This window comes from Bombina bombina, chromosome 5 (assembly GCF_027579735.1).
Source record: "Bombina bombina isolate aBomBom1 chromosome 5, aBomBom1.pri, whole genome shotgun sequence".
Classification (NCBI taxonomy): Eukaryota; Metazoa; Chordata; class Amphibia; order Anura; family Bombinatoridae; genus Bombina; species Bombina bombina.
Window position 1 is genome coordinate 845,043,674 of NC_069503.1, and position 24,607 is coordinate 845,068,280.

At 38.0% G+C, this 24,607-nt stretch overlaps 1 protein-coding gene across 2 annotated transcripts in view; it reads left to right on the forward strand.

Annotated features, from left to right (window-relative positions):
* Positions 1–24,607, forward strand: part of RMC1 (regulator of MON1-CCZ1) — a 177,121-nt gene that overhangs the window by 2,226 nt on the left and 150,288 nt on the right. For both annotated transcript variants that reach the window (XM_053714977.1, XM_053714976.1), the window contains exons 2-5: positions 12,567–12,643; positions 17,821–17,905; positions 18,864–18,920; positions 20,712–20,798. In XM_053714977.1, the coding sequence (XP_053570952.1) occupies positions 12,567–12,643; positions 17,821–17,905; positions 18,864–18,920; positions 20,712–20,798 (306 nt within the window). The remainder of the gene's footprint in view (positions 1–12,566; positions 12,644–17,820; positions 17,906–18,863; positions 18,921–20,711; positions 20,799–24,607) is intronic.

The following is a 24,607-nucleotide window of genomic DNA, read 5'->3' on the forward strand; positions in this document are numbered from 1 at the left end:
ATATATGGCAGTACAGCAGTGCATTACACATAGTCACATCGGTTATACATGTATTAGTCATTACATCAGAGTAGCACTGTGTAACCCTCTTATTGTGTTTGAACTGTGAGTTCATATTAACGTTTATGATATGCCGTTCCCACTAGGTGATAATGTATCTGCAGCTGATCTCTATTCAATCAAAATTAGGGACTCGTACTGTAAACCCTTAAAGCAGCATTATCACTCTTACCTTATGTATTACTTTATAATATGTCTGTATATATTGTGTTTTAAGGTCAGATTAGGCTCCCAATCTTCTGTAGGACAGATCGTTGCATGAACAAAAACGTAGCTAAAAGAACGGGCCACTAGATTGTATTAGGCGCCCAGAGAAGCAGCTCCGGCGCCCGTACTGCTCATTAGCATAGCGCATGGCTAATTTACATAAGTTGATGACGTATGCGCGTGTATCTGCGCGTCGTCATGGTGACCCAGCAGGGCGTTAGGCAATATGCGATCGTGACCGCTTGTGTTACATCGTGTTAGCTATAGTCAAAGCCTTAATATGGGACACACTTAAAGGAATATTCCTTTAGCAAGGGCATACAAAATAAAAAATAAAGATTTAAAATTTATATTTCACACTGAGTGGGCTGAGAGCATCGTAATGGATGTATATATATGTGTGTGTCACCACTGTATTACTGACATACATCTAAGTGTCTCATAAGGCTAACCACATTATGTATAAAGTTTGTACATATACTTTAAGTTAGGCACACTAAGAATGACAGAGAGACCTTATCCCCTGTAATGTTGATAACAAAAATAATCAAGTAGCAATCCATAGAAATGCAGAAGGCTGTGTAAATCTTTGTAGCCTATTCAACAATAAAACAGCCATAGGGTTAGACTACGTGTGGGGTCAGTTCAGATAGAACTGAAAGTTTTTTACATTAACACATATGTGTATACAAATGTTTAATAATAGTACAGTCTAGGACCTTGTGCCTGGACCCTCATGAGTCCATTCAGTAAAACCTCAAAATATATCATTGGTTTACTGTTATAAATGGCAATCAAAGTGACATCACATTCTCCCGAATAGCTTAGTATAGGTTTAGCAATATAGTGTTATTAGATTGTTAATGTCTTTAGGTAAAAAAAAGTCTGTATCAGTCCTACTGAAAACAGATCCTGTGTTAGGTTGCCAGGAACAAACACAGTGTACTCCAACTAGTTCAAGAATACCATAGGTGTCCCATTAATACCCATATGTCACGTATTAAAGTGACCTGCTTCCATCACTAAGTAGCCAACACACAGGCCCATAAATGACACTTAAGTTGGACCCACCAAGTGTGTATCACACTAGGGCATATGAAACTCACTGGTTAGTTAACCAACTATAGTGTGTCCAGGCAGGTCCTGTACCTTATCTGTGCTCCGCTGGTCCAACATCATGACCTGACTTGTGTCCCACAATCGCGGGTGGAATGTACCAGGTGCCTCATCACAAGACCGGAATGTAAAGTAGCCATTGTAGCTTAGTTTCAGAGGAAGCAGTGCCAGTCATTGGACATATTCAGGCCTTTGGGGTATAGGGTACCAAGTCTATGAATCCATCTCGCTTCCATCTGGAGTAGGGTTCTATCTCTGTCCCCACCTCGTTTGAGGGATGGAACGTGGTCAATCAAGATGAACCTTAAATCTGTTACTTTATGTTTGGCCATAAGGAAATGTCTTGCCACAGGTTGGTCCGAAGTTCCTTTATCCAGGGCGCTTCTTATGGCTGATCTATGGTTCGCCATTCTGAGACGTGCATTGTCTGTCGTTTTTCCTACATAAAATTGGCCACAGCAGCAACTCAATAGATAGATCACATGAGTCGTCGTACAGGTGATATAATGTCTTATTGTGTACTTTTGAGTAGTGTGTGGATGTCTAAACACTTTACATGGGATCATTCCACTGCAAGTTGTGCATCCCAGGCATCTGTAGCAGCCCTTTTTCTTTGTCATAAGCCATTGCTGTTTCATATAGCATTGCTGTGGGTCTGTAGCCATGAGTAGATCCCTTAGACTCCTTCCACGTCTATACCCCATAATGGGGGGGTCCATATGTGTAAATGGTAAACTCTGGTCAGTCGCTAGGATCTCCCATCTATTTCTGATGTCCTGTGCCATCTTGTCTTTCCCTTTATTATAGGTGGTGGTGAATATCATCCTTTCCTTTTTGGTCTGTGCCAGACATTTAGACTGGTGATCCTCCTGAGTAATGATCTCATCAATGACACCCTGTATGAGCTCCATCTTGTATCCCCTTTGTAGGAACTTCTCTGTCATCATTTGTAGTTGTGGTTCACGGTTACTATTTTCAGTATTATTTCTTAATACTCGGATCATCTGTGACTTTATGATCGCCTTTCTGGTGTGTGGAGGATGGTTACTGGATGCCTCAAGAATAGAGTTTCGATCAGTTGGTTTGGTGTATAGAGTTGTGAATAGTTTGCCTCCTTTCTTATAGATTCTTAGATCTAGAAAGTCAATACTGTTCAGGTCATATTTCAACTCAAATTTAATTGGGGATTCAAGTGTGTTAAGTTGTACTACCCATTCCTTCAAGGATTCCTCCGTGCCCTGCCATATGAGGAAGACATCATCAATGTACCTTTTGAAATGTCTTATTGTATCAATATTGTATACATCTATGATATCACGCTCATAGCGCTCCATGTACAAGTTAGCGTAAGATGGGGCCATGTTCGACCCCATTGCTGTCCCCATAAGCTGTTGGTAGAACGTACTTTCAAAGCGAAAGTAGTTGAGGGTTAAACATTTCTCCAGTAGGTCAAGTATCAGGGAAAGCGGAGGTCCCACATATGGGAACCTTGACAGGGCTAGTGTGACCGCCTTGAGTCCATCTGTGTGGGGGATAACCGTGTATAGGCTCCTTACGTCCATAGTGACCAACAGGTCACTGTCGCTAATTGTGTCCACGGTACTAAGTATGGTAATGAGGTCACCTGAGTCCCTAATATATGAGTCCATTGATCTCACCAGTGGCTGTAGGATTGCGTCAACAAAAATTGCTAGGGGTTGCAGCAGGGACCCCCGTGCCGATACAATTGGCCTCCCAGGGGGGTTCTTTTGGTCCTTGTGTATCTTGGGAAGGGTATATAGAATTGGATGTATGGGATACATACTATTGAGAAAATTAAATTCATCACTGCTGATCCAATTCAGCCGTTTTGCTTCAGATAGAGTCATATCAATGTCCCTTTTAAAAGAGTTAGTTGGATCTCGGGTAAGTTTTTTGTAAGTCTGATGATCATTAAGTTGGCGAAGAATTTCCTTGCGATATTGGTCATAGTTCATCACAATAATGGCTCCTCCCTTGTCCGCTGGGCGAATGACTATCCCAGTGTCATTGGATAATGATTTGAGTGCCATTCTTTCAGCTCTATTGAGGTTAGGTCTGTGTTTCATCTGTTCCAGTTCTTTACTGTCATTGCCAATAAGTCTGGTGTAGGTTTTGATGCTTGATCCGCATGTTTTTGGTTCGAATTTGCTTTTTGGTTTAAATCGCTTAATTTCTTTCTCAGTTGGAAAGTCTTTGAAATGTTCTTTTAATTTAAGGTTCCTTTGGAATCTGTGTATATCCAAATAGTTTTCAAAGTCATCATTGGTAAATGTGGGGATAAACGTCAGACCTTTGTTTAACAGGCTAACTTCACCCTCATCCAAAGTCCTGTCACTCAAGTTGATTACAATGTCAGGGTTTTTTATCTTCGAGGTAGGGGGGGTCTTCTGCCCACAGTAGTTCCCCCTCCTCGGATGCGGCCTCGACCTCTTGTGTTGGCGGATCTCGTGGTAACCCCTAAAAAAGTTGTTTGTGATGTTGTTGGAGTTTGGTCTTGATAGCGTTGTTCATTGCTAGTAGCCTCATTGTCAGAGCCTGAGCTGCTATCCACCGTATTAAGGTATCTGGATCGGTAATTGCGCTGTCTTCTTTGCCTTTGTTGTCCTCCCTGGGTGTTCCCATGAATCCAAGCATATATTCTTTTGTCTTTATAGTCATTGTCCACTGTGTGTAGTTTTTGGTTTTTGAATGCCACTAGTTCCTTTCTGTATTCAGTAACTTGTTTAGCGATTTTCTCCATCCAAGGTTCGCCTGTGTCAGTCTGTAGTATCTGTAGTTTATGAGTGTTGAATTCCGTTAGTTCATCCTTCACAGTGGCCAAAATACTGGTACATTCTTCAATCACTAATAAGATTAAATCCAGTGAACATTTGTTTAGTATTTGGCACCACCGTAGGCAGAAGTTTTTATTGTTCCTTCCAATGGTTGGTTGATTTTTTATCCTGAATCCTCTCGGGATCTTGCTTTTCTTGTAATATTTAGATAAATATACTGTATGTAGCTCAAGGTCAATTTCTCTCTTTCTAAGTCTCATTAGAGTATTATAGATAGTTTGTGAGTTTTCAATTTGTTCCATATCTGTTGTTTCTGAATCTACCAGGATCCTCATGGCATCATCACTAGTAAACGCAAATGTCTTTGTAGTGTATTCCTCTTCAGGTAGTTCAGGATCACCTACTGCCTCTGCCATATTGTAAGTTTTGTGATAACTATTTCTTTCAATTAAACTGTCTCTTGTAGGTATAGATTGTATGAGCAGCCGGATGTGGGCCCAAACAAAGCCAGATTAGTAGTAATGGTAAACAAACTGTGTGTTTTTTTAAAAGGTCCTTGCAGACCAAAGACAAAATTGTTTTCTCCAGAAAACAAACAAATGAAACAAAAAGGCCCCACTGTTGCTAGTGGAGACCCACAGGTGGTGTGAGTATCAGCTCAGTAAATCCTTTTGGGTGCCAGATAAAAAACAATCATATCCTCCATGTGTATCTGCACTCTCAATGTCCAATAGTCGCCAACCAGGGTGCCAGATCAGTAAGTATTCATAGTAATCTGCAACATAGGACTGCACTCACTGGATTTATGTAAAAAATCTCTTTAATTAGGTAACGTTTCGGAGCACGCAGGCTCCTTCCTCAGACCAATACAAAACATGCAACTAAACACTGTGTCTTATAAACGGCATATCATAAACGTTAATATGAACTCACAGTTCAAACACAATAAGAGGGTTACACAGTGCTACTCTGATGTAATGACTAATACATGTATAACCGATGTGACTATGTGTAATGCACTGCTGTACTGCCATATATATCTATATGTCTATATATCACATATGAAGGTCTAATTTACACCAATATGAAATGTTTTGGCAGTCATATATCTCTTATCTAAGTAATCCATTTATGTATGTACTGGAACACATGGATGTTTAGCTTTACATTTAGTAATAGGCACTTTTTGTGGCTCATGCATTTATTGTACCACCTATACAATTTTGAAGCTTTTATGAATTATCCTAGGAATTGTTTGATTAGTAGTATGGTAACACTGAGGGGGTTAGGGGTTATCACTATGACAACCCCAGTTTTGGCGCAATTCACAGTTAATTTGGTGGTGGGTGGGGCACAATATGTTTATAAGACACAGTGTTTAGTTGCATGTTTTGTATTGGTCTGAGGAAGGAGCCTGCGTGCTCCGAAACGTTACCTAATTAAAGAGATTTTTTACATAAATCCAGTGAGTGCAGTCCTATGTTGCAGATTACTATATATATATATATATATACCGATTGTGATTGGCTCACCCATGTGTTCAGTTAGAAGCCATTAGTGCATTGCTGCTCCTTCAACAAATGATACCAAGATAATTAAATAAATTAGATAATAGAAGTAAATTAGAAAGTTGTTTAAAATTGTATTCTCTATCTGAATCATGAAAGAAAAAATGTGGGTTTCATGTACCTTTTAATCACATGCTTTTGTATTTGCTTTCCACAACAGGAGACTGCTAATTCATGTGGGCCATATAGATAATATTGTGTTCACGCCCGAGGTTGTATTTAACCCTTTCGTGACAGGGCTAAAGTGCCTACATCGGAACAACTGTTCCGATGTAGACAAATTGAAACCACGCGATCGTGCATACGATCGCAAGATTTCAATTATTAGATAGCGTCTGGGGGGCATCCGTACAACCCTAGGAACTCCCTCCAGACGGCAATCAAATCCTGGAAGCACAGAAGGCTTCAGGACATCCGTTAGCTATGACGTTCTATTACGTCATAACGGCTTTAATGCCCAGTGTAATTATGACGGAATATAACGGCATTAAAAGGTTAAGAGTTAGCACAACACAGTACTAAATGCAAGTCAATAGATAATAAATAAAAAGTCATGTGATCAGGGGGCTGGAAGAAGGTTCCTAGATACAAGGTAATCACAGAGGTAAAAAGTATATTAATATAACTGTGTTGGTTATGCAAAACTGGGGAATGGGTAATAAAGGGATTATTTATCTTTTAAAACAATAACAATTATATTGTAGACTGTCCTTTTTAAATGGACATGAAACCTCACATTTTTCTTTCACGATTCAGATAGAGAATACAATTTTAAACAACTTTCCAGTTTACTTCTATTATCTAATTTGTTTCATTCTCTTGGTATAATTTGATGAAGGAGCAGCAATGCGCTACTGGTTTCTAACTGAACACAATGGATGAGCTGATGACAATCTGTGTGTGTGTGTATATCTATCTATCTATCTATCTATCTATCTCCACCAATCAGGAGCTAGAACCTAGGATCTTTGCTGCTCCTGAGCTTTCCTATATACACCTTTCAGCAAAAGGATAACAAGGGAAGGAAGCAAATGAAATAGAAGTAAATTGTATGCTATGTCGAATTATGACTTTACAGTCCCTTTTTAAAGGGACAGTCAACACCAGAATTTTGTTTTTTTTAAAAAGAAAGATAATCCCTTAATACCCATTCCCCATTTTTTTCATAACCAACACAGTTCTAATAATATACGTTTTACCTCTGTAATGACCTTATATGTAAGCTTCTGCTGACTGCCCCCTTATTTCAGTTCTTTTGACATACTTGCATTTTAACCAATCAGTGCTCACTCCTAGGTCACTTCACGTGCATGAGCTCAATGTTTTCTATATGAAACACATGAACTAATGCCCTCTAGTGGTCAAAATGCATTCAGATTAGAGGCAGTCTTCAAGGGCTAAGAAATTACCATATAAACCTCCTAAGTTTAGCTTTCAACTAAGAATACCAAAAGAACAAAGCAAAATTGGTGATCAAAGTAAATTGGGAAGTTGTTTAAAATTACATTCCCTATTTAAATCATGCAAGTTTTTTTTTGGACTTGACTGTCCCTTTTAATAGCACCATTACATCACTGGCAATCTGACCCGAGCAAATGCATTTACATGCAACCTGCATCCGTATCTGCAGTTGGTAGCGCCTAAAGCTTTTAATGGAATACTTTCTGGCTTATTGCCATTGTTTTTTCCTTTCTGTTTGCACATTTTCACAACAGGATTGTTTAATCAAATACTTTATGCAATCCACTTGTGCATCTGCTAAAGGAACAATAAACTGGAAAAAATGCAAAGGAAAGTGCTCTATTTTAACGCGTTTTTTGTTGCATAAAAAATGACATTTATGTTGAATTTGAAGCTGCAAGAAGTGGCCAACTTGACTGTGAGGTAAAAGCTGAGAGAAAAACTTAGACAGCTGTATTGGCGGTCAGTAACATCTCACAAGCATAATAACATCAAGAAAAAAAAAAAGAAACAATACATTTTTAGCTATAACAAAAAAACTTTTTTTTTTTTTTTTTTCAGTTTACAAAAAAAAGTTGAAGGAAACTGTCTCAATCAAATTTATGCATTCAGTGTCCATGACATGCATATGTGAAAGTATATTATATTTTATTACATTTTCCAAATGCTAAATAGTGGATGCATACAAAGTGCTGTCATGTGAGTTGCTTATTTTCAGTAGCGTAATCTAATTAAGCAGTAGGAGTACGATTGAATTATAGCTACATTGTCTCCCCATTGTAGTAAAGGGGACAAAACTGAAATGCACAAGTGCATTTTAATGTTAAATGTATTTTTGCAGTACATTTGGATAACCAAACGTGCTTTATAGTAAAAGCGAACCCGTTTCTATCTATGTCTGGGTGCTCACAAGGATGGATGTGCCTTGCATTGTCAATGAAGCCAGTCACCGCTGGCCCTCAGAGCAAACAATGTTTTAAAGTGTGGGTGCACAGAGCATATTTAGATATGCTTCATGTTCTTGTGCATAGTTGAAGTCCTCACAGAAACAGTGAATCAGAAAATTTTTTTTTTGCTAATAGTGTGCAAGCTATAACTGAAGCTTTTTTTTTTTTTAACACGTCCCTTTAATTTCTACTAGAGTGTGAAACTAATTTCAGAGCTTCCTTATTATTTTTAACTATATAATATCTTTATAATGTTGTGACAAAATTGTTTCAGAAAACTGGGCTTTTTATTTATTTTTGGCTTACAGCGTATAACGGCATAAACTGTTTAAGTACTAGTTACTTTTTATGTAATTTTTAAATTAACTTTCTCTATAAACACAAGTGTAAAATAAATTTGTATAGCAAGTTATCAATTCCTGGTTCGATTATTTATGACGTGCCAGAATTCTGTATATGAAAAATGCTTGATACAGAGTTTTGCTTTAGAAACTGGTAGCTTATTGTTTACTGTACAATAAGAAAACCTATGCACAAAGTCTTTGGGGAAATACTGCCTTTTGGTTTGTCTACAAGCAGCTGACAACTTTATACAGCGCAGTAGTGTGCTATGCTAATGTTAACAGTGAAATCAAGAAAAAAAAAAAAAATTAAGACACAACACTCCAAAGAATACTCAATCTATGCTGATCCCTTATAAGGCAAACAGTCCTCGAATCATGTTACCTTAAAAACAGTATAGAACAAAAAATAAGGGAAGCGCTAAAAGGAAGCAGAAATAGATCTCCTTTATAAAATGATACTGTGTGATATTATGTAAGTCAAAAGTGATATGTATTAAAGAAAGTAACAAAATTATTAGAGTAGAAAGGGGGTTTATTCCATAACAATGTAATAATTAACATTGAAAATAGAAATAAAAATCTAAAAATACATTAGTAAACAACAATATTAAAAAATACAGTACTAAAAACGATGCCAGCATCAAATTGAACCACCAAAGTGGTTCTAATAATTCTAATGAAAAACTCGAAGTGTAAAACCAACTCTGTTGAATAGATAGTTAATGCCTAAAAAGTGGTAACGATATGGGAGTTATGGTCTTAATATTTATCCCCTTAACGACACACGTTGTACAGGGTACGTCATTCAAAAACGGGTCTTTAAAGACCAACGACGTACTCTGTACGTCGTCAGGGGTTTCAAGTAGCTGGAATCGATTCTGATCGCTTCCTGCCGCTTTCAAGGTATTGCCGTGATGCTTCGATATTGAGGCATCAGTGCAATACCTTTTTTGGCACACTGATGCAGAGAGCCACTCTGGGGCCCTCTCTGCATTGGTCAGCGTTGGGTCAGAGGCGGGTGGGTGGCCCATTGCTGGGGAACTTCCTTCCGGCCAGCAGTTGTTGATGTCGTGTGCGCGCGGGAGGTGAGGGGCGGGTGCGTGCGCATGCACCTGCAATCTAGTCACATAAAGAATTAAAGTGCTGGCAGAGGGTGGTGGGTGGCAGAGGAGGGGCAATGACAGCTACCAGTACCCAAAATGGTGGGGAATAGTTAGTGGGGGGAGGGTTAGAGAGCTCGTTGGGGGCTAAGGGGGGATCCTACACAGCAGAATATGATTTAAAAAAAAAAAAAAACAACTTATTTTAGTACTGGCAGACTTTCTGCCAGTACTTAAGTTGGCGGGGACAATTGTGGGAGAGGGAAGAGAGGGATCGGGGTGGGAGGCTGATCTTTACACTAAAGCTAAAATTAACCCTTCAAGCTACCTAATCAACCCAGTCACTGCTGGGCATAATACAAGTGTGGTGCGCAGCGGAATTTAGCGGCCTTCTAATTACCAAAAAGTAATGCCAAAGCCATATATGTCTGGTATTTCTGAACAAAGGGGATCCCAGAGAAGCATTTACAACCATTTATGCCATAATTGCACAAGCTGTTTGTAAATAATTTCAGTGAGAAACCTAAAGTTTGTGAAAAAGTGAACAATTTTTTTTTTTTTTTAATTTTATCGCATTTGGCGGTGAAATGGTGGCATGAAATATACCAAAATGGGCCTAGATCAATACTTTGGGTTGCCTACTAAAAAAAATATATACATGCCAAGGGATATTCAGGGATTCCTGACAGATATTAATGTTCCAATGTAACTATAGCTAATTTTGAAAAAAAAAATTGTTTGGAAATAGCAAAGTGCTACTTGTATTTATTGCCCTATAACTTGCAAAGAACATGTAAACATTGGGCATTTCTAAACTGAGGACAAAATGTAGAAACTATTTAGCATGGGTGTTTTTTGGTGGTTTATGGTAAATTATAAGATATGATAAAAATAATGGTATCTTTAGAAAGTCCATTTAATGGCGAGAAAGACTATATATATATATATATATATATATATATATATATATATATATTTATTAATATGTGTGGGTACAGTAAATAAGTAAGAGGAAAATTACAGCTGAAATGTAAAAATAGCCCTAGTCCTTAAGGGAAAGAAATTGAAAAATGGCCTTGTCCTTAAGGGGTTAAATATAGAATATACGTATCATTACAAGCATAATCCTAACAAAGGCATAGAAATCATGAAATCACAATAATGCAAGAAGCATATACGGGCACATGTGAGCAAAGATCAGAGCTAAAAAAACGGAGCTCAAAAAACAGGAATGTCCCAGAGTATCTATAATATAAATCGTTCCTGTGTTGTATTTAGAACTGGATATTGATACCTTGTAAATACAGATTCTGTCTGACTTATCAGTCCGTTGTGGTATGCATTAGTTGGCTGAGTTGTTTGGTTGTGTGGTGACGTGTTCCGCTGTGTCAGATGGCAGCTTTTACCGGGCTAAAGCCGATCCGGGAGCGGTCTAGCCGGGCTGTGTTTTTTGATAGATATCTTAACTCAAGATAGCTGAATTTCAAGTATGTATGTATATAGTCGATCCAAGTGTTGGAATAGTAGTGAGAACACTTCTTTAGGATAGGTTCTAGTCCAGGAATTATGCATATATTATATACTCTTGGGATCCAGGGAGTATCATGCACCTGTTTAGAACCGTATTGGAAAAGGGTACTAGGGTTGCTGATAGATACTGGGGCAAGGATTACGCATATAAAGTACTCATTTAGCACAATATTCCCTCGATTCTAAGAGTATATAACATATGCGTAATTCCTGGACTTGAACCTATCCTAAAGAAGTCTTCTCACCATAACCAAACAACTCAGCCAACTAATGCATACCACAGTTCTAAATACAGCACAGGAACGATTTATATTGTAGATATTCTGGGACATTCCTGTTTTTTGAGCTCTGATCTTTGCTCATATGTGCCCGTATATGCTTCTTGCATTATTTTGATTGCATGTTTTCGATGTCTATGTGATGATTAAGCTTGTAATGATATAGTGTATATATAATATTAAGACCATAACTCCCATATCGTTACCACTTTTTTGGCCTTTTTAACTATCTATTCAACAGAGTTGATTTTACACTTCAAGAGTTTTTCATTAGAATTAGAACTACTTACACATTTGGGGTTCAATTTGATGCCGGCATCGTTTTTAATATTGTTTTTTAATATTGTTGTTTACTAATGTATTTTTAGATTTTTATTTCTATTTTCAATATTAATTATTACATTGTTATGGAATAAACCCCCTTTTCTACTCTATTAATTTTGTTACTTTCTTTAATACATATCACTTTTGACCTGCATAATATCACACATTATCATTTTATAAAGGAGATCTATTTCTGCTTCCTTTTTAGCGCTTCCCTTATTTTTTTTGTTCTCAACAGTGAAACCAATCAGGTTGGGATTCTACAACAACATGATGCGGCTAAAAAAAGGCAAAAAACTAGTACCAAGCAATCTATGTAGTGAAAACTGGGGGGGGGGGGTCTTTTTGTGGGACGAAATATAATAAATAATAAATATATATATATATATATATATATATATATATATATATATATTTTTTTTTTTTTTAAAAAAAAGGTGAGTCTCTGATTGTGATTATTAGTTATGCACATACTGAACGATTTTATATTAAAAAAAGAAGAAAAAAAAAGAAAAACTTTTACTGTCACTTTAAACCAAGTATGAAAGATGTGAACATATGTTTGTAACAATGTTATAGTGCTCATGACGTGCACTATTCAGCACCTACCTTACTATGCTCTCATGGAAAGGATTTTAAAAGGAGGAACAGTTGAGAATAAAAATAAATTGGGTACTGCATTGCATGCTGTATCTGAATCCTGAAAGTTTTTAATGTAGACTTCCTTCACCCTTTAAATATGCCCTGTGTCTGTTTAGTTTTACTTTGACAGCTTCTTAAATAGTCTTACTACTTGATTTTGTTTGCTGACACAAATCTGCTTTTCTTTTCAAAAGGTCTTCGCCGTTCGATCTGGAGGCGCCACCGGTGTTGTTGTCAAAGGAACAGAAGACAGAAATCCAATCTCGTTCAGGTAACAGACATAACAAGGGCTACAAAGAAAGCATTTCACAAACCCACATGCACTTTTTAAGGAAAGTATATTGTTTATTAGCGTGTGATAAGGTGTTTTTTTTTTTTTTTGTTTGTTTTAATACTTGTAGCAAACCTTGTTGAGGGTTTATCTAAAGAAAAAGTAAACTGCTGGGCTCAACTACAACAGCACAGTTACTGCTCACCATGTTATTGTTTTTTCCTCCTTACTTGTGCTGGTTGGTCAAGCTCCCCATCTTTATACTGACCATAAACGTCTTTATACTGACCATAAACATCATGGAGCTTAGGTATTCTTGTACTCTGTGACAGAAGTGATGCACCTTAACAGAACATTGAGGTTGTTGGCTTTCTGTCAGCTGTAATGTGCCCTTTCGGTTAGGGTACATAGTACTGAGTGAGGACCTTAAAGTGAAAGTAAAGTTTTTCTTAGTTCAATGCATTTTTTAACATATAATGTGACCAACATCCTAGTCGCTAACTTTGTTTTTTCATAATACCATTGCTTTCAAATAAATCTTATCTTTATTCAGACCCTTTTTTCGCAGCTTCCTCCTCCCCCTCGCATTCTTCCGGCTTTGTCTCTGTAAATGAGTTATGCGCTCCTAACCGCTGTTAGCGTAACTAAGCGTGCACGTTCTCGATCTGTAGAACTATGCGCATGCGCAATTCTACCATCTACACTCCGATGCATTATATCAATGAATCACTTTAGTCATTCAGCAGTGCACTCTGTTCTGTAATATCGGACTGAGAAGCATAGCGTCTTTCATAGAATCCCCTATAGACCACAACGAGCAATTTTTATCAAATTTATTTTCATATCTTTAGGATTATATATTATAGGAAGAAAAAAAATGATATAAGTAATTTAAACGTGTATATATATATAGAGATTGATATAAATGAAGATATTAAATGAATTATATTTACAAAGAATGAACTTATAAATGACACTTGCGCTAATCTATCATGTATTTGAAATAATACATCTTATTTAAAAGTTAGTATTCTATTAAATTAATTGCGATTAATATCAAATTCTTTTATAAACATTATTGTTGCTTATTAAAGTATGATAATACTTATTTTGTGCTCGTTAGTATATATACATAAATTATTATGAATATAGAATTACGGAATGTCAGAAATAGAAGCTTTGATTCAGTTGACGATCGATATTGAACTATGGCTCACAGTGCGCATGCGGTAGATGTGAACGCGCAAATCTTGTGGCATAGAGGTTTATCTCTAACGCATGCGCAATAGAGGAAGTGGGTGTCTTCAATTCCGAAAGAGACGCCAGTGGGGGACCCAATCCGTTAGATACGGATGATAACGTCACGATTGAACGAAATTTTTTTTTAATGCGGGTGGAAGAGCGAGGGTAGACGACGGCACAATAAATAAGTATATTACAAATGTGAAAAATGTTTATAAAAAAATGATGAATGAAACTATACTTTATTTTTAATATACTTTTAAGTGGTAGCGAACTGTCTGTTTGACTTTACTTTCACTTTAATCTACTATTACTGCTTAGGTGTATAATTTTTTATTTATTTTATTCATTTATAAAATATTTTACCAGGAAGGATACATTGAGATTTCTCTCGTTTTTCAAGTATGTCCTGGGACCACAAAACATTGCATTGATACAATAGGGTACAATAAAATTCAAAAACAATAATAATACACATTATATGCAAACATTTAACATAGAACTGGTAGGAAATATTTAATCAACCATGACAGGAGCATTCTGTTTTGAGATATGTAGAGAGGGATCTCTTAAAGGATATTAGGCTTGGGGAAGTTTTTAAAGTGTAAGGGAGGTCATTCCATAATTGTGGTGCTCTGTAGGAAAAGGAGGATCGAGCTGCTTTCTTTTTGTATTGAGGCAAGCTAAATAATGTGCTGATATTAGATCGGAGGTTATAGGAGGTGGGAATAGCAGGGGAGAGCATTCTGCTCAGGTAGGGTGGGAGCTTCCCAGAAAGGCTCTTAAACACAAGGCAGGAAAGATGGAGGGTGCGTCTGGATTCCAGCGACAGCCAGTTTAGTTCTTTAAGCATGTCACAATGGTGGGTCCTGTAGTTACATTGTAGCGCAGAACGAGTTATACAACGTATTAAGTTTATTAAGATGAGTTTGCGGTGCAGGTGCATATACTACGTCCCCATAATCCATGATAGGCATCAACATTTGCTGTACAATCTTTTCCTTTACTGTAGGGCTGAGGCAGGATTTGTTTCTGTACAGGGCACCTAGTTTTGGATAAAGTTTAGATGCAAGTTTTTCTATGTGGAGGCCAAAAGATAGATTGGGGTCTAATAACATACCCAAGTATTTGAAAGAGTGGACATTTTTATGGATAGGCACTACTCTTGCAGTTTTACAAAGTTTGGGTATGTATCCAGACACCAAGGGTTCGTTAATTAGGGTTGTGACCGGTTTAGCAATTGCTGGCGCACTGAGCTTCAACAGCATTGCTGGGATTTGATCAGGTCCAGACTGGTTTTTCATTTTTAGATTATTAAGGTGTTTCTTAACGACATTGATGGGTACAGGTCTAAAATTAAACTTCTCTATATTGGGTCTTTGCTGATTTAGTAGGGCCTGATCCACATTTGTAGTTTCAGGATGCGTGTCATTTATTAGTTTGTCAATCAGGGTGGTGGAGCATCCGACAAAATAACTATTAAAGGCATTTGCTACTTCTAAGGGGAGTTGCAGGGTATGTTTGTCCACAGTGACAGTGGGGGGTTGGGAGTGGATTGGAGGATTTTGTAAGTTATGAGTTTCCAAAACTTTCTAGGGTTTAATATGTTATTCAGATTTTCACAGAAATTTTGGTCCTTGGCCAATTTTGTTTGTTTAGAGCATATATTTTGCCATTTTCTATATACACAGTGATCGTTCATAGAGCCTGTATGTTTGAATTTTGACCACAATGAATCCCAAAACTGGTACATTTGAATGAGGTCAGCTGTGATCCAATTCAGGTGTGCTCCTTTTACTCTCGCCTTACGCAGCGGGGCATGTAAATTCCAAACTTGTAGGAGTTCAGACTGAAAGAAATCAACTGCAGAGTCTAGATCAGGGATTAAGTTTAATCTGTGCAAGGGTAGGTTCTGGATGTCAATTAGAAAAGATTGAAGATTAAATTTTTTGAAGGATCTGGTGATTTTAACCTTGGGAGAGGATTTAGTTGTCTTTTATTTTGCGCACGCAGTACACTAAGCAGTGATCACTGAAATTGTTAGGGAGATCACCTGCCTCCTGGATTCGGTCGGGAGAAGTGGAGAGAATCCAGTCGAGCAGGGTGTGATTATGGCATAATACAGGCAGCAGTATAAATGATCTTCCATAGGCTACCTGTTTGCATAGCAGTGGTACAGCTGAGGTGAATGTCTGTATTTTCTTATTAAGACTGGGGTAGATTATTCTTTTCTTTTTTTTGTTGTTATTTTTATAAAATATGCTAACCCTTGGCACATAATGCAGGCAGCAGTATAAATGATCTGTGAATGTTCACCACAGTCGCAGGGTGCAAAAATACACAAGATCCAAGATGGGAGCACCCAGTATGAAAATGCTGAGCCTTACCGACCAGCACCTGTAAAGGTTTAAAATAAGTGACTGAAGAGAGTTACAGATACAGGCGGACAACAGTAGCATGTTGTGTAGAAACCATTCTGTTGTAGTTGTGCCCAGCAGTTTTTTATCCCCTTTTTATATTGGTGATGATCATATTGCCAAAAAACATCTCTAGCAGGCAATTCTGGTACTCAGTTAAAGGTGGTACCGCATGCCATTTTGCTAACAAAGTGTGCGCCTCTTTATCTAAAGGAACATAAAACCCAATTTTATTCTTTTAGGATTCAGGTAGAGCATGCAACTGTATTCAAATTTAAATTGTGTATCTGTTGTAGTTTTAAAATCAAGCTTAAAGGGCCATTAAAGTGATACAATTTGCATGCTCCTAATTATATCACTAGTGACACGTCAACTCTGTGTTTACCCCCATAAAGATTTAAACACATAGGTAAATTACCACTAAGGACCAGCAGAGCCCCTCTTGTTCCTGAGCGGAAACTGCAGCTGATCCAATCTGCAGAGCTAGTTGCACTGCTGTGTTTCTGCTTGGGACCTGTAGTGCTCTGAGGGTCTTGAGTGGTACTTAAACTATGTGTTTTCACCCCTTGACAGGGGTTAAACACCTAACATTGTGGCGTCGCTAGTTATAAAATAAGGAAGGTTGGTACTCACCAGATTTACTATTGGCTTTATAAATGTGCCTCTTCCTCAGACCATGAGAGATGCTTACCCTGAAACGCCATACTTAATTTGATTTTTCTAATATTCTAAATGAAATCTGCTATGTACCCTGGTGGTTCTGACATTTATTTTGTTGCTAGAGCAGACCCATAATGATTAGGGATGCACCGAAATTTCGGCTGCAGAAACGTTTCGGCCGAAAATTGCATTTTTGGCTATTTCGTTTTTCGTTTTTTTGCCTTTTTTCTGTAAAATTATTGTGTAGCATATTTCAAATTTGATGCTAGCCTAGAGGTGCTGTTTGAGTTAATTTCTGGACTTACTGTTTGTCATATAATAGTTTTCAATGACTATACTTTATTTGGATAATTGTTAAAAAAAATACTGTTAAATCGGATTCTGTTACACAGAACTAAATACAGAATAATACAGTATATATTATATTTAATATTGTTTTAAATAGGGATGCACCGATATTTGTTGGCAGAAACATTTTGGCTGAAAATGGCATTATCGTTTTTTTGTTCTTGGTAAAATTATTGTGTAGCATATTTTTGTCCAATTTTAGTGTGTTGCTTTCAATAAATTGTGCTTATTTTATTGGCTTGCAGGTTTTCAATTCAGATTCATTTATAAAATAGTCTAAATATGCAAAAAAATAAAAATGGAGAAAAAAGACATTTTCTATTTCGGCTAAGTGCATCCTGGATTTTCGGATTCGGTTTCGGTCCAGAATTTCCATTTCGGCACATCACTAATAATGATGTATATCACTAATGGTTTCATTATGGTTTCATTTTCCTGCTTGCTTTATAACTCTTTCTGCATTTAGATTTTATAATGGTTTCTATAATACCTTTCTTGTTTTCTCTTAAGAATGGAGGACAAAGGAGAAGTGAAATGCATAAAGTTTTCTTTGGGAAACAAGATCTTGGCTGTGCAGAGGACAACGAAAACTGTGGTTAGTACATTTATGTATTATTATTATTATTATTATTATTATTATTATTATTATTATTATTAATTTATAAAGCTCCAACAGATTCAGTATACAGTTCAGCTTTTAATATTGCTTATAATAACACTTGTGAACCATGGATTACTTGTTTGCAGTGTTTGTCACCTTGTATGTTTTTATAATGTATTTATAACAAATTTAATTTATAACAAATTTATAACCGTGTTTCTCAACTGCGGTCCTCAAGTACCCCCAACAGGCCAGGTTTTCATTATAGCTGAACCAGTGCACAGGTGAAGTAATCAGCTGAGCAGTAACCATGGTTACTAACCTGCTCTCACCCATCAGCTGATTACTTCACCTGTGCACTAGTTCAGTTAGAATGAAAACCTGGCCTGTTGGGGGTACTTGAGGTCCGCGGTTGAGAAACAATGGTGTAGAATACTTGGGTGTAAGACATTTACAGGTAGACAAACTCAAAAAGTTATCCTTATCTTTTCTACTTTTACTGTCAAATACCTTTAAAAATTGTACTTTAGCCACTTGTTTCAGAGAGGGTAGAGTGGCTCCATCATACTTGCCTATAGTAAAACATCTCACCTTGTGACATTCTACATAGTGATTGATTAGATCAGACCACACACGTGTTTACATCTGTCCCGGACCACAGCAGGAAATACTTGGATTTTCAAATCTTCTATTTAAAAAATGTTTCCTTTTTTAATTTACTTGGTTTTTTTTTATTGGATAAATGCTACAGGGTTTGTTTTTGTTCTTTTTAATATTGATTTATTTTATATAACTGTAGTGATTAGGCAGGTGCTCAATAGCCAGAGACCAATCACATTGCAGCTTTTAGAAATGTGCAGTTCTGTTTGGAAATTTCACATTTTATGCGGCATTTGCAGGCATATGAATTTAGAGAGTTAAAATTTGAATTCATATTTTTTTTTTTTTCCAGGATTTTCTGAATTTAATTCAGGATTATTCTCAATTAGAATACTCACAGGAATGCAAGGTACGTACTTTTATATAAAAGTTCTTTCCTTATCTCTGAATATATATATATATATATATATATATATATATATATATATATATATATATATATATATATATATATATATATATATATATATATATATATATATATATATATATATATATATATATATATATATATATATATATATAATCTCCTATAATATAAAAGGCCAAGTGTGTTTGTCCGAAGCTGTCATGCGTAGTAGAGACAGCACGAGGGCAAACACACCTGGCCTTAGAGTCTACCTGATCTGCTGCAGCACGGTGACGGTGGGCGGAAGTGGGTGTGGCCGGGGTGTGAGCAGGCGTAGCAGCACTCGATAGTGAGGGGAAAGAGCAAAATGGAGGGAAGAGAGGGGGAAGAGAGTAAAAGAGAGGGGAAGAGAGAGCGCAAAAGAGAGGTGGGGGTGGAGAGAGAGCGCAAAAGAGAGGTGGGGTGGAGAGAGAGAGCACAAAGAGAGGTGGAGGTGGAGAGAGAGAGAGCACAAAAGAGAGGTGGAGGTGGAGAGAGAGCGTGCAAAAGAGAGCTGGGGGTGGAGAGAGCGCGCAAAAGAGAGGGGGTGGAGAGAGAGAGCAAAAGAGAGGTGGAGTGAGCAAGGGGTGGGAACGATGTACTGCAACAAAATGGCCCGTGGGGTGGGTGTATGTGTGTGTATGTATGTATATATATATATATATATATATATATATATATATATATATATATATATATATATATATATATATATATATATATATATATATATATATATATATATATATTAGTAGCTATTTTATGGCAATTATTGGGATAATCTGTTATTAATGTCCCCTAGCTCAGGGATATAGTCTAGAGAGCCTTCCGTAAATGCAGTGATGGCAAACTCTCCCCTTTATAAAAACAGATCTGAAATGTTAGTGATATTTTAGATGGAGTTTAATTCATCAGTTGTAATGAAGATGCGCTTTAACTTACTTTTAATTCAGATATGAAATAAAAATTTTCTGTCAACTAACTGTTTTAGTTGTTCTCAAATAAGGGCTCTATTTACAACAAAAGTGCCTTAAAGTGAATGTAAACTTTCATGGATTAGTGCCCGGTTTTTAAAAATACTATTAAAAACAGGGTCACTTCCATTCATGAAAGTTGACATTGCACCGTAGTTTTACAAATACTTACCTTTCTCTTGTGCAAAGCCGGACCAGCATCCCCTGCAGTTCCTTTGTAAATACATCACCAATGACGGAACTGGCTTCATCCAATCATGGCTTTCCCCCCCCCCCCCCCCAGAGCATCCATCTCGTGAGGCCATGCCGTGATTTGGAGGAAGCCGGTTTCGTCATTGCTGTGTAAGTACAGCAGGAGAAGCAGGCAGGGGATCGGCGAGCACGGGGAATTTGAATTTCATATCCTATATTAAGTTATTTATGGCGCGTCTTCATTACAACTGATGAATTCAACTCAATCTAAAAATACCTAACATTCTGGTTTTGCTCTTATAAAGAGGAGAGTTCACCATGCTCCACAAATTGGAACATGTAATATTATTTTTTTTTACTATAATGGCCCTTTAAGCACTTTGCAGGAGTTGAAAATAGTGAGAAAAAGAAAAAAATTAAAATAATCTAAAGCAATAGAGCAATTTATTTTTATGTTGGAATGTCACTTTTTTAAAATGTATATTTATTATTTTTTAATTATTAAAGGAAAGCAAAATAACTGTATTTTAGTGGCCCAAAGACACACAGGTAACATAACAGTTGACTTTTTATCTTTTCATTGAAGACTAGAAATGCTCGAATTATGGGATTCTGCTGGACCAGTTCTACAGAGATTGTCTTCATTACAGATCAAGGAATTGAGTTTTATCAGGTAGAATGTTTTTCTTTTGCACAGATATTAATAAAAAAATAAATAATCTAAATATTGGATGTAGTATAATTTATAATATATTTTTAGCTCATCTAGTATTGGTAATGTAAATGTATAGCTTTAAAGGGTGATTATAATTGAAAAATTACATGCTCTGATCCGTCACAGTAATTTTAAGACAATTGACCCTACAGTACTGTGTGTTTAACCCCTGCAATGGGGTTTTAACACACAGTAGAAATACCGCTTGGGATTTATGGTGCACGTCTGGTCCCAAGTGCAAAACACTGTTGATCCAATCTTTGTATACAGAAAAAAGGGGAGCGCTAATGAAGCAGCTATATATGAAATCATAGATTTAACATATTCATAACTCACTATAATAGTCCATAAAATCTTAATTCAAACAATGTCAATATAACACTTTATTAATGACATTCCTAAAACTAGACCACCGGTGGTTAGAAAGTAAAAAAGCACTTTAAAATTCAGCGCTTTAAAGTTTAGAAAAATATATAAAAAAACTGATATCAATGTCCCAATGTATTCTAGAACGTTTATAAATCCATGAATCTGGTACAAGTGATATTCATATAAAATTCCCAAAATTGGTCTAAAAACTTAATGTAGAAAAGTTAGTGTGGAAACGGTTCCAAGTATCAAGAAATGTGTATGGGTACAATAAGTCCGTTGTTATATGCAACTTATTGGATACAATCAAGATAGATACTTAACATTTTCGTCAGGGTCAGTGACCTCTTTTTTTTCTTTTTTTTTTCTTCTCCGGAATCCGAAATTTACTAACTTCTCCGCTCTTTAAGGTAAGCTGTATTTACTCCCCTTAGGCTCGGCGTACGATATCCAACTGCTTGAGATACTGCTGTCCTTGGTTCCAGGTCACGTGTTTTCGCATCAAAAGGGCGGATTGCCGGTTGTTTAGAAAGTTCTCCATATTGACCAAGTATCTAAATCTGAAAAACAACAATGTATCTAAATCTTGTTGCTAGCAACTAAATAGTGCTCTGTTCAGTCTCATTGAAACGGCTGGTTTTCTTTCACACAATCTTCCTGTAACACGCATGATCCTCCATCTGGAGGGAGCCTTTTACCATCAGACTTTACAGCGCAGTTAAAAACGGCGGTGTCTGAGGCCCTCAGTGCTTTACCTCGCCCCGCTAAACGCAAGTGAAAGGTTAAACATAGCTCTCCTGCCCAGGGGTCATCATGTAATTTATTGAATTTCTCTGTTCTGACTCCAATATCCGAGGATGAGTCACAATCTGAGGCTTCAGAGTGTGAACTTTCTGGGACGGAGTCTGCTGCCTCTAAGCCTCCTGCTGCAGAGGAATCAGCCTTTAGATTTAGGATTAAACACGTTTTCTTCTAAAAAAAAAAAAAAAAAAGGTCCTGTCTACATTAGAGGTTCCAAGCTGCCTGATGAACCTTTTGATTCCTAAATTAGACAGAGTGTACAAGGACAGGGTAGTGCTGTTAACTTTTCCTGTACCTGTATAGATGGCAAACATTATTAAAAACGAATGGATAGAATTGGATCTTCTATTTCCCCTTTGTCTTCCTTTAAGAAATAATTCCCGGACTCTCAATTGGAATTGTGGGGTTCCATCCCTTAGGTGGATGGGGCTATCTCAGCGCTTGCCAAACGTTCTACTATCCCACTTGAGAGGATAGCTCGTTGTTTAGAGAGCCGATGGATAAGAAGATGGAAACTTTTCTAAGAAAGATGTTCCAACATACGGGATGCTTGTTTCAACCGGCAGCGGCACTTGACTCGGTTGCTGGAGCAGCTACCTACTGGTGCTACTCCTTATCGGAATTGATCGAGGTGGAGGGTCCCCTCAACGTTATCCATGAAAGAATTAAAGCATTGAGTATTGCTAATTCTTTTATCTGGGATGCAAACATGCAGATTATTCGCCTAAATGCTAAGGTTTTTCAGTTCAGACCCGTCGGGCACTCTGGCTGAAGTCCTGGTCTGCGGACATGACTTCTAAGTCCAGACTTCTCTCCCTCCCTTTTAAGGGAAAGATTTTATTTGGCCAAGGCCTGGACTCCATTATCTCCACGGTTACAGGGGGCAAGGGTGCCTTCCTACCGCAGGATAAAAAGAACTAAGGGACAAAGTTCTAATTTTCGTTCTGATAAATCCCAACGATAGCAGCCCTCCGCTAAGCCCAAGCAAACCAAGAGTACTTGGAAGCCGTCTCAGTCCTGGAATAAATCCCAAGCAGAGCATGAAGCCTGCTGAGACTAAATCGGCATGAAGGGGCGGCCCCTGATCTGGCGCTAGATCGTGTAGGGGGACAGACTGTCGCTCTTTTCAGATGCTTGGTTCAGGGACGTGCAGGATCCATGGGTCCTTGATTTCATAGATCAGGGATACAAGATAGGTTTTATGTCTCATCCATCTAAGGGCAGTTTTCTGCTCTCAAGACTGTCTTCCAGACCAGAAAAGAGGGAAGCCTTTCTGGGGTGCGTGCAGGATCTGTCCTCCTTAGGGGTCATTGTCCCAGTACCTATCGCAGAAAGAGGTTTGGGAAACCTTTTCGTGGTCACAAAGGAGGGAACTTTTCGCACAATTCTGGACCTAAAGGGCTTAAACACATTTCTAAACGTCCCCTCATTCAAGAAGGAGCTGATAAAGTCCCTCCTTCCCTTGGTTCAGAAAGGACAGTTCATGACCACTATAGATCTGGAGGATGCTTACCTTCACGTTCCAATCCACAAGGCTCACTTCCAGTTCCTAAGGTTTGCGTTCCTAGACCAGCACTTCCAGTTCATTGCACTTCCGTTTGGTCTAGCTACTGCTCCCAGAATTTTTACGAAGGTTCTAGGGGCTCTTCTAGCCGTTGCCAGAACCCGGGGTATAGCAGTAGCCCCATACTTGGACGATATTCTGGTACAAGCACTATCTTTTTGTCTGGCGGAGGACCATTTGGCATCTCTTCTCTCTCTTCTTCGATCTCATGGATGGAAGATAAACCTAGAAAAGAGTTCTCTTATTCCAAGCACCAGGGTAGAATTCCTGGGTACTATAATAGACTCCATATCCATGAGGATATTTCTAACAGACCTGAGATGTTGCAAGCTGGCTTCAGCATGTCTTGCCCTCCGGACCTCCTTAAGGCCCTCTGTAGCTCAGTGTATTGAGGTAATTGGTCTCATGGTGTCCAGCATGGACATCATTCCCTTTGCCAGGTTCCGTCTCAACTGCATCCTGAGGCAGTAGAACGGCGATCATTCGGATCTGTCTCAAACAAATCTCTCTGGACAACCAGTCGAGAGAATCGCTTTCTTGGTGGCTCTGTCCAGATCATCTGTCCCAAGGGACATCCTTCTTAAGACCATCCTGGGAGATTGTGTCTACAGACGCAAGTCTATCAGGATGGGGAGCAGTGTGGGGTGCCAAGAAGGCACAGGGCCTGTGGTCTTAGGAGGAACGCTCCCTCCTGATCAACATTCTGGAACTTCAAGCAATCTTCAATGCTCTGAAGGCTTGGCCCCTTCTGGGTTCATCCCGGTTTATCAGATTCCAATCAGACAATATAACCTCGGTGGCTTACATCAACCATCAGGGAGGGAACGAGAAGCTCCCTAGCAATGAGGGAGGTATCTCGAATTCTGGAGTGTCAGCGATCCACATTCCAGCAGACAATCCTTTCATCCGGGGGAATGGTCTCTCCATCCCGAATTGTTTGCGGAGATATGCAACAAGTGGGGGACGCTGGAGATAGATCTCATGGCATCTCGTCTCAATACCAAGCTACCCAGATATGGGTTGACGTCCAGGG